Source organism: Triticum dicoccoides, chromosome 2A (genome assembly GCF_002162155.2).
Source record: "Triticum dicoccoides isolate Atlit2015 ecotype Zavitan chromosome 2A, WEW_v2.0, whole genome shotgun sequence".
NCBI lineage: Eukaryota > Viridiplantae > Streptophyta > Magnoliopsida > Poales > Poaceae > Triticum > Triticum dicoccoides.
In genome coordinates this window covers 10210380-10220998 of record NC_041382.1, presented here as the reverse complement: position 1 = coordinate 10220998, position 10619 = coordinate 10210380, and the positions used below count along the sequence as shown (strand labels likewise).

At 51.1% G+C, this 10619-nt stretch overlaps 1 protein-coding gene across 1 annotated transcript; it reads left to right on the top strand.

Annotated features, from left to right (window-relative positions):
• Positions 1-7958: 7958 nt before the first annotated feature.
• On the top strand, positions 7959-10153 carry LOC119357394. The gene has a single exon (XM_037624371.1). The coding sequence runs from the start codon at positions 8051-8053 to the stop codon at positions 10151-10153; it is 2103 nt and encodes a 700-aa protein (XP_037480268.1). The 5' UTR covers positions 7959-8050.
• Positions 10154-10619: the final 466 nt, after the last annotated feature.

Genomic DNA, 10619 nt, shown 5'->3' with positions numbered 1-10619 from the left:
ATCTGCGGTCCACCCTGCGATGGAGGCACCGGCGGCAGACCCTGAGGCTAGGCGTGGCCTGGTCGTCGGTACTGCGCGCCGGACGGCGGCCCTGGCGGAGGCGGAGAGGAGGCTTTCAAGGTCCGCCGTGGTCGCTGTGGTGGTCGGCTCTCCACTCCCGTTCGAGCTCGTCGACGTCAAGAGGGCGCTCGCTCTGCGGTTCCGCATCAGCCAGGCGGCGGTCAAGGTCTCGCTGAGGGCCTTGGGAGAGCTCTTGGTTGTCTTTGATGATGCGGCAGTCCGGGACAAGGTGGTTGGCGGCCGGGGATCGCTGGTGCTCGGGCGTGTCACATTCATGGTGGCGCCGTGGTCGCGATTCCGGCGTGCCTCCCCGGCAAAGTTGCTTTACAAGGTGCGAGTCTGTCTGGAGGGTGTGCCAGAGCATGCGTGGGACGTGGACTCCGTGACGCCGCTGTTTGATCCCTCTATGCTCATCGACGGGATTGATGACGAGGTGCGGAGTGAAGAGGAGACCGGATGCCTGCGCCTCTGGGTGTGGATGGACTCAGTGGAGAAGCTGAAGACAAGGGGGATCCTGCAGCTGGAGGAGCCATGGGAGGCGGGGTCACCCGGCGCGCACTACCCGGAGCTCAATATCATGGAAGAAGCAGCGCCAAGGTGGGGAAAGGTTGGCATGCTAGGCCACCCTGTTCTCATCCACCTCGATCACGTGGTGGACTTCTCCTGTCCGCCGGCCTCTAGCCCGGACAGCGGGATGAGTATCGACAGCGGGATCAGCGGGCCGCCGTCGGACGACGGGACGGTGCCGGAGTGGCCGGGCAGATGGGGATACCGATGGTTCCTTAGCTACGAGGATGGAGATTTCCTGCCGCCACCCCCGCGGCAACCGGCTCGTTCTCGCTTGAGGTTCCCTGACGCGGGCGGCGATGGTGGTGGCGGGCGAAGGAGGACATACGGCTCTAGGGAAGGCTTTCTTCAAGCTAGCGCGGGCATGAGGCATGCTGGGGCAGATCGACAGAGCCAGGAGGGAAGAAGTCGGGGGGCTGGCCATGACGGCGGTGGTCGGAGGCATTCCGGCCGTCCGGCGGGAGGTGACCCGCCGCTCATTGATACGGCTGCGGTGGACGTGGGCTTGCCAGGGGTGGACCCATTCTTCGGGTCTGTTGACGCCCCCATGCTCTTTGATCAGCGGCATGGCGATGCGGAAAACGCAGACCAGGAAGGGAAGGGAGCGGGTAACAGGAGGAGATGGTGGCAGACGAGGATAGCCCTGCCCGTGAAAGTCTGACCTCCCTGTGCGCAGCTGCGCCGAGCTGGCTGCATGAGCTGGGGCAGCAACATAATGGAGAGACAGGGCAAGAAGAGGAAGGAGGGAGGACGAGCATCGGGGAAGCGGGCGACGTGCATGGCCATTTGCATGCAAGTGTGCCCATTGGTGTTGCCGATCTGCCACCGATGGACCAGAGGGCGGAGCGCGTGGGGGCCCCCACGCATGTGCCGGCACCCGCTCGGCAAGATGGGATTGCGGCGACTGCGGAGGTGGAGATATTTGGGCCGCACTCGCCGCGCACGAGCCCGGATGGAGAGGGCCTGGCCCTTTTCGAGGGGGCGATAGACCGTGGGCGTGGGGAGGAGCGAGGCCCACCACCGCCCGGGGCCTTGTCCTTGGGCGGTCAACCTGATGCGACCCAGGATGTGGTGCGGGGCGAGCCAGGGGACGGACCGGCAGATCCACTTCTCTCGTTCCTCATAAGCCGCTCCCCCATCCCCCCCGGCGGCGGCCCTGCTGGCAACTCTAGCGGCCGCTTGCGAGCTGGAAGGGCGGCCGGTAGTGAAGCCCTCCAAGAGAAGTAGCGGCCGGCTGGCGGCTAAACCAACCGCGGGGTGGTCTACTATGGACAAGGTCCAGATGGTGCTGCTGAAGAAGAGTGACATCTGGGCGGGGGACGCGCCGCAGGCGACAGCGTCGAAGGCTGAGCTCCAGAGGTACAGGGAGATGTACAAGAAACCACTGCCTGGGAAATTTATCGCCGCGGTTGAAGCCCTGCTCGACGCTTCTAGCGGCCAGAAAGGGGCGTGCAAGTCAGGGCCGGTTGTCTTTACCTGAATGTTGTCTGTCAGTGTTCTGCTCATCGCGTGCCCTGGTTAGTTCCCTATGTTAGAGCTGCTAATGTGCTTGGCTGTTAGGTGTTGGGAGGGGTGTTGGAGTCAAAGATCTGTTTCCTTTGGGATGACTAGTCATCGATTGTACTCTGTGCGTTGGATTGCTTGTTCTGTAACCGAGTTGGCCCAGTTTGTTTTATGGATTGTTCTTTCTTGAATTGGAATGTGAGGGGCTTAAACAACCCAGCGAAGAGGAGGGCGATTCAGATTTTTGCTGCTGAGCTTAAGTGCAGTGTTGTCTGTCTTCAAGAGACGAAGATCAGTGACATGGCTCGAAGCATTGTGGTGGACACACTGGGGCCGCGCTTCGCCGATAACTTCATCTCACTACCGGCTGTTGGCTCGAGGGGGGGGGGGGGTATTCTCATTGCTTGCTCCGACGACTACGAGATTGTGGCAGAGCCCCTGGCGGCCGGTGAATTCTCGATCTCTGGGACAATTAGGAGAAGGGTTGATGGAGTTTGCTGGTCGATTACGGGCGTTTATGGGCCACAATTGGAGGCGGACAAGGTTCGATTCATTGACGAGCTGAAGAGTATCAAGCATCATATGCTGCCGCAATGGATGATGATGGGAGACTTCAATATGATCACCCAAGCAAGTGACAAAAGCAACAACAACATCAACAGGCGGATGATGGGCAGGTTTAGAGCAACCATTGATGACTTGGAATTGATTGAGTTTCCGCTGTTTGGGAGAAGATTTATTTGGTCCAGCGAGCGCGAGAATGTAACCCTCACCAAGATCGACCGGGTCATGGTGTCTGGCGAGTGGGAAGCGGCGTTTCCCCACTATCAACTGTCTCCTGCATCAACAAATATATCCGACCATTGCCCGCTTGTGCTCAAACGAATGGATGCAACCCCTCATATTCCGTTCTGAGAACCACTGGCTAAATTGCCCAGACTTTGAGGACATTGTGGCCCAGGCATGGACAAAAGAGGTCAAGTCCAGAGACCCAATCAGGGTACTGCACACCAAAATGTCAAGGACAGCAAAGGCTCTCAGAATTTGGAACAAGCACAAGAGGAGATGGGTCGTATTCATGTCCGGGTTAGCTAACGAGGTCATCTTCCAACTTGATCTGGCGCAAGAGGAGAGGGCTCTTTCCGATGAGGAGAGACACCTGAGAGGTCTGCTCAAAGCTAAGCTGTTGGGTATTGCGGTGGTTGACAGGGCAAGGTGGCGGCAAAAATCCAGAATTACTGAGATAAAAGAGGGGGACGCAAGTACCCGATTTTTCCACCTAAGAGCGAGCGACCGCCGGTGGAAGAATCACATTCCGGTCCTACTGGGAAGAGATGGGCCGGTTTCCGATCATGTTGGGAAGGCTGACATCCTCAGAGATCGGTTAAAAAATCTGATGGGTACGCCTTTTGTGCGATCTGCAACACTGAATTGGGAGGAGCTGGGGATGCCGCGAGGACAACTAGAGCACCTGGACGGGGCGTTCACGGAGACTGAGCTTTTAGCGGCGATCAAAGAAATGCATGGTGAGAAAGCACCGGGGGCTGATGGATTCACTGGGGCTTTCTTCAAGTGATGTTGGACGATCATAAAAACGGATCTCCTGGCCACTGTTAACTGTGTTCACAATCTGCGCGGAAGGAATTGGGATCTGCTTAATACTGCGAATGTTGTTTTGATTCCTAAGCGTGCCGACGCGCAGGATCCAGGAGATTTTAGGCCAATAAGCCTAATGCACAGCGTTCCGAAGCTGGTCAGCAAGATGCTCGCTTCCCGGCTGGCTCCAGAAATCCACAACCTGATCACACATAATCAGAGTGCCTTCATTCAAGGACGGTCCATCCAAGACAATTTTCTATACGTCAAGAATGTGATCAAAGCGGCTCACTTGGCGAAATCCCCTCTGGTCTTCCTAAAGCTCGATATAGCCAAGGCTTTCGATTCCGTGTCATGGGGATATCTATTTGAAGTCATGGAGGCCATGGGATTTGGGCAAAGATGGAGGGACATGATTGCTCTGATCTTGGCATCCTCCTCCTCCAGAATTCTGTTGAATGGAACGCCCGGCTCACCTTTTACCCACATGCGTGGCTTGAGGCAGGGAGACCCACTGTCCCCCCTGTTGTTTATCATTGCTATGGAACCACTGCAGAGACTGCTTGATATGGCCACCGAGAAAAAATATTTTGAAGCCTTTGCGAACGCGAGTTGCCAGATTCCGGGCGAGTTTCTATGCCGATGATGCTGCGCTCTTCATCAACCCGGCGCGAGAAGAGATTACTGCTGTCCATGCCATTCTGGAAATGTTTGGGAATGCCTCTGGACTCAAAACAAACATGGCAAAATCAGTGGCGTACCCTGTTGTTTTCCAGGACAGGGCTTTGCAACAGTTGTTGATTGATGCTGGGATTGTGCAAGGCTCTCTTCCCTGCCAATACTTGGGATTGCCCCTTGGGATTCGAAAACCAAAGAGAGTTGAGATTCAACCGCTGATTGATAAAATGGCCGGAAAAATTTCTTTGAGAAAAGGCAGAATGCTTAATAGGAGAGGAAGATTAGTGTACATCAATTCGGTGGTCACGGCAACGACAGCTTACTTCTTGGTAGCCTTTGCCCCGGATAAGTGGTTTATTAAGAAGGTGGATAAGTTGAGAAGAAACTTTCTTTGGGAGGCTGCAGATGCAAACATTGGAGGGAAAAGCCTTGTCAACTGGAAGCAAGTTTGCTCCCCGATAAGATGTGGTGGACTAGGGGTCAAAAACATTGACTGCTTCAGCCGTGCTCTCCGTCTAAGGTGGGAATGGTTTCGATGGGAAGATGAGGATAGGCCATGGAAGGGATCGACGACGCCTTGCGATGAGATGGATAAGCAGCTGTTTACGAGCTGCACGTCGATTCGGCTTGGAAACGGCAACATTGCGGCGTTCTGGAGGGACCGATGGTTAAACAGGGAGGCCCCATGTCTTATGTATCCTGAGCTATACCAACTGGCCAGATTCAAGAAGATGTCGGTTAGAGAGGCGCTCAACAATGGAAGATGGATGCTTGGGTTACAGAGAATGACAACAGATGGGCAGCTCAATCAATTCGTTCGACTCTGGGAGGAACTTCAGTTGATCCAGCTCACGGACAGCAAAGACAAGATCCTCTAGAACCTGACCGCTAATCGAAAATACTCTGCCGTCTCTGCTTATGATGCCCACTTTGTTGCAAGGATCAACAAGCCTGGGCTGGCCCAAGTGTGGAGGGGCAAGATGGAAGGAAAAGTTAAATTCTACTTATGGTTGTTGCTGCAGAACAGAAATTGGACGACGGATCGTCTGCAAGCGAGGGGATTGCCGCACAATGACCTATGTTGCTTTTGTGATCAAGAAAAGGAGACGGCCGAACACATCGCCCTGGCCTGCTGCTTTGCGAAAGAGGTTTGGCTCCAGTTCCAGCAAGCTGATGAAAGGATGGGCATGCTGGCCTCCTCGGCAACATCCATTGGAGAGTGGTGGTCTCGGCTATGCACATGCGATGGAACCAAGGACAAAAACAGAGATGCAATCACACTTGCTGCTTACATAGTGTGGAACCTGTGGAAAGAAAGAAACCGTAGGGTATTTGAGCAGAAGGAGATGACGCTGACTGCACTTGCTGGACTGATAAGAGAAGATGTCAAGATTTTCTACGAGGCCAACAAAGAGGCGGGCGCTGGGGACACATAAAAACCCATGGCGTCTTCTCTTATTCTTTTTCTTTCTCTCTCTCCTGCCAATACTCTCTGACGAAAGATCGGACTCTTGGTCCGGATTTGTCCGAACCGTGTAAAACCTCTATTCTTCTTTAATGCAAAAGCAGAGCTCCTGCTGTTCACGTCAAAATAATACACTACAGTTGTTTCTCTTTGGAGGGAAATCGGAATGGTTTATACAGATGAGATTATATTTCCCATGAGACATATACTCCGATGCAAACCAAGGTGTGCTCTTGCTATACTTCTTAACCAAGTGCTGTTGGACCTATCTTCGCTACTGAGTACTCCCTCCATTCCAAAATAGATGACTCAATTTCGTACTAACTTTGTACTAAAGTTAGTATAAAGTTGAGTCATCTATTTTGGAACGGAGGAAGTAGGTAGCAATAATGAGTGGCTGGTGCATGTCTTAATTAATTAAGCCACTGTGACATTACTTTTAAATAAGTATGGTTGGAGGCTCAAAAGTAGTTGTTTTCTTCTATGCGCATTGCTTGCTTCTTCTTTTTTATGTAATAAAGAAAAAAGGGTACGTACTGTTCCACTTTCGAATTCTGGTATTTAAGTTCCAGCCAAGCACTGCCCTAAGTGCCGCCATCTCTCTATGCTGCTACTTCCTGCTTGGACTTCGGTAGAGCAACTCTGGTGCTGCTGTTACAGGTTTTTCCACTGTCACATTTCACTGCACTTGTATATGTGCATTTCGATATCGATTGTCTATGCCAGTTATTTTGGCCTGTCTAACGAGCATACATTTTAGTGCTAGTAGTAAAAACACTGGTAAATTCATTAGTTCCCACCGATTTTCTTCACGTGTTCAGGGCCTCTCAACAGGAATCAATCCTCAATTCCCTGTTAGTTGCTCCTGCTCCAGGATTCACCCTCGTTGCCTTCTTGCCGTGGCTTGGACTGAGCAGGCTGTTAACAACCTCCTAGGGCATCACATGCTCTGGGAGTATAGTATTGTTGGTTGATTGAATGCAGCCTGTGCACTGCATTTATCCACCTAATCCATGAGAAATAATGGAGGCACATGCTTGAGACTGTATTTATCCACCTAATTCGTCTTTTCCTTCCTAATTTAGTATTGACAAGCTAAACAAATGATTAGTTGGCTTGACAGACGCATCCAGCGCGCACGTTCACATGTGAATCCTCACTATTTTCAGTGTTCTTAATTTCTTGATTCTTTGGTACTCCTTGTTGCCTAGCTCTGCATTGGTCTTGACTTGGCACTTGACGCACTGTTTTGACCTTTTTTGTAAACTTTAGCGCGATCTGACCACGATCTGAAATTTTTTCGTCATCTGACCCTTTTCCTACCGCCATCGTCCTTCGCGGTAGGGTAACACAGCCTACCACCGAGGGCTATGGCGGTAGGATTTGATTGCGCCGTCACGGCCGTTTGAGGTTGAAAATACCCTATCGCCATAGTCCTTGGCGATAGGGGCTGGAATGTATATATTGGCTAGCGCATGTAGGTTTACCAGGTTGGTGTTGGGTTCGAGCCTTCCTTAGGTCATTTTTTTTGTGTGCAATAAACAATAAATAATTTGTACAATCAATATTAGGATATGAATTGTTGATAAAAATATAGTTTTACTTATCTGTAAATGTTTTATAAAATCCTCGCAAAGATATAAACGAATATGATGTGATAAAAAAATTGTCCAATTAATGTTAAGGCATGGGTTATTTATATAAATATTTTTTTTGAAACTGCTCAATCCATCTTAAACTGCTCAACACTTTTGGAATCAGTCGTACTTCTAATTTGCAGTTTGTATATGTTCTTTTGAAACTTGTGTTCTGACATTGGAACCCAAGAAAGGATGAAATACGGCTCTATGACCATTTATTTATCCTCTTCCATATCGACAAATAATTTGCTTATCCAGTGGTTGTACTACTTCCTGCTATTTTTCTTAGTTAGTTTAAAGTTCGAAAGACCATTGCACACCATGATTTGTAACAGTGTTTGGATGATAATACTGAGAACGAACTTACATCGTATTTGATCTTATTGGAGAGGTCATTTTTGTATCGCAAAATTTATAACATAGTAGCAACTAAACCATCGTCTGTGATCATTCAACTAGTTAAATTAAAGGTCGGATCTTTCTGATTATTGTGGGAATTTCTAGATAATTTCTATATTTTTAAGCATGCAGGACGAGAGCAATGGCTGGAGGGCCTATAGACTTCTGGAATGCGTGGGCGGTTCAGAGCCTGGTGCTGACGAGCCTAACTCTGCAGGTTGCCCTCGTCCTGTTAGCGGGGATCCGGCGGCGTGGCACATCCTGGCGTACGTTCAGGTTCATGCTCTGGCTGGCGTACCAGCTCGCCGACGCCACCGCGATATATGCTCTCGGCCACCTCTCATTCGACGGTGCCACACCCCGCGAGCATCGCCTGGTTGCGTTCTGGGCGCCGTTTCTCTTGCTGCACCTTGGCGGCCCAGACAACATCACCGCCTACTCGCTCGAAGACAACATGTTGTGGCTGCGACACCTACTTAATCTCGTTTTGCAGGTGCTGGGAGCTTCCTACGTCCTCTACAAGCATTACATCGGCACTCAAGACATGCTCCTTCTCGCCGCCATCTTGATGTTCGTCGTCGGTGTTGTCAAATATGGCGAGAGGACATGGGCGCTCAGGTGCGGCAACATGGACATCATCCGGGGCTCCCTCAAGAAGAAACCACCTTCCAGATGTGACCTTCTTTACCTTGAGTATGAGCTCCCACAAGGTGGATGCAAGGGTAGTGTCGATGAAGAAGAATTCCTCATGCGGCATGCTCATTCCCTGTTTCAGTTCTGCAAGCGCGCAATAGTTGAATCGTCAGAGGACAGGGACCCGGCCAACCCTGAAATCAAAGTTCTTGACCACCTCACACATGAACAGTGGTATGTGGTGATGGAGTTGGAGCTGTCACTGCTCTACGACATCCTGTACACAAAGGCAGGCGTGGTGCACACCTCATTTGGTTACTGTGTCTGTATCGCCTCACCAGCCGCTGCTGCAGCAGCGCTGTTGTTCTTCCAGTTCAGTGGCAAAGATGGTAACAGCAGAGTAGATGTTGCTATCACCTACATCTTACTGGGTGGTGCGTTACTCCTGGAGATAAGATCCCTGCTGAGTGCACTTGGGTCTAGTTGGACACTCCCCTTCCTGTGTGCCACAAGATGGAATTTCCTGAAACATGCATTTCTCTGCAGGGGGAGATGGGATCGGCTTCGCCGTTGGATAGTATCTCTTCACCGGCTCATAAAGGTCATGAGAGTTAGTGGGTGCTTGAGGCCGGCAAGGAGGTGGTCAGGTACTGTGGGGCAATATAACATGTTGCATTTGTGCAGCCGTCCCAGCAAAAGGAACAGTCCTCTGCCCGGTAGATTTGCCATGATGCTGGGATTCGAGGAGTGGTGGAACAGGGAGCATCACTCACAGACCGCCAGGATTTCAGAGTACCTGAAGGAGGAATTGAGGCTTTACATTCATGAATTAGTCAGGGAGGGCCACGTGAGCACCCAAGGCATTGTCAGGAAAAAATGGGGTGAGTATGCAATCCAGTGGAAATGTAGGAAGCTGTACAAAAAGCTCACAGGCGACCTGCTAGGCGTTGAGTTCCAAGAGGGCATCATTATCTGGCACATCGCCACCGACCTCTACCTCCTCGACGACAAGCACACTGGGATGGAAATCATGGAAGGCCAAGCAATGTATGACTCGGTGAGGGTGTTGTCCAACTACATGATGTTCCTCCTGGTGGAACGTCCCTACATGTTACCAGGCCTTGCCCAGAGCAGATTGTACCGGCGGACCTGTGAGAATCTAGTCAAAATATGGGGCCAAGAAGGCCAAACGCACCCAGCCCCCAGCTGGCGCGACATGTTCCGCCTTCGTGATGGCCCCAATTCCCGCTCTAGTCTCCAACGGAGAAAGAAGCTCGCCGACATGGTACAAGAAAAGAAACCAAAAGCCGGCCCTGAAACCCCCCGTCTCAGTTACGCAATCGACGTAGCCAAAGAACTGGCCAGTAACGACGAGAACGTAGACCGTGAGTGCAACTCATTGCAGGTGCTCCTCTTCGTGTGGATGGATTTCCTGGTCCACGCGGCAAACAGGTGTAGCAGGGAGTCCCATGCCAAGAAGCTTAGCAGTGGAGGTGAGTTCACAACCGTCCTCTGGCTTCTCATCGAGCACCTCCACCAACTAGTCGAGCCTAAACCAGCGGAGGACGACGATGAAATTAAGGGCACCCAGCGCGCACCCGTGGACAAATAGTTGTAAGAATGTAATGTGTCCCTGGACAAAAAAAGGGTTTCCTCTTAATCAAATAGCGCACAGGCTATATATTGTGTACTGTATAAGAGTGAGGACGTCCTGCACGCGGCGACCCCTGATGCGTGCTATCTCGCTATTCATTTTAACTGTTGGGATCGGTGCCTTTGTATTCTATCTATTTTTTTCAAAAAACCTTATACGATGGTAGGGGGTTCCTGCATTTGCATTTTAGTAAGAAAAGGGATGATCTAGTTTATAAGGAAAACTGGATCCAGAAAACCTAACATTGCCTGGTTAATTAGGAAAACCGGAGTGAGCACCCGAGAACAAACACAAAAAAGAAAAGAAAAGGACAGTAGAGCTTGGAGTAGGGACTAGGACACGCACGCACGACGATCTCGATGAATATCGTTTGAGCCAGACACAAGAGCACCAAGGCCCAAAGCGATTAAGTTTTTTTTTGAAA

Excerpts from the sequence above, each read along its gene's own strand:
- LOC119357394 (XM_037624371.1), top strand. The coding sequence starts at position 8,051 with ATGGCTGGAGGGCCTATAGACTTCTGGAATGCGTGGGCGGTTCAGAGC.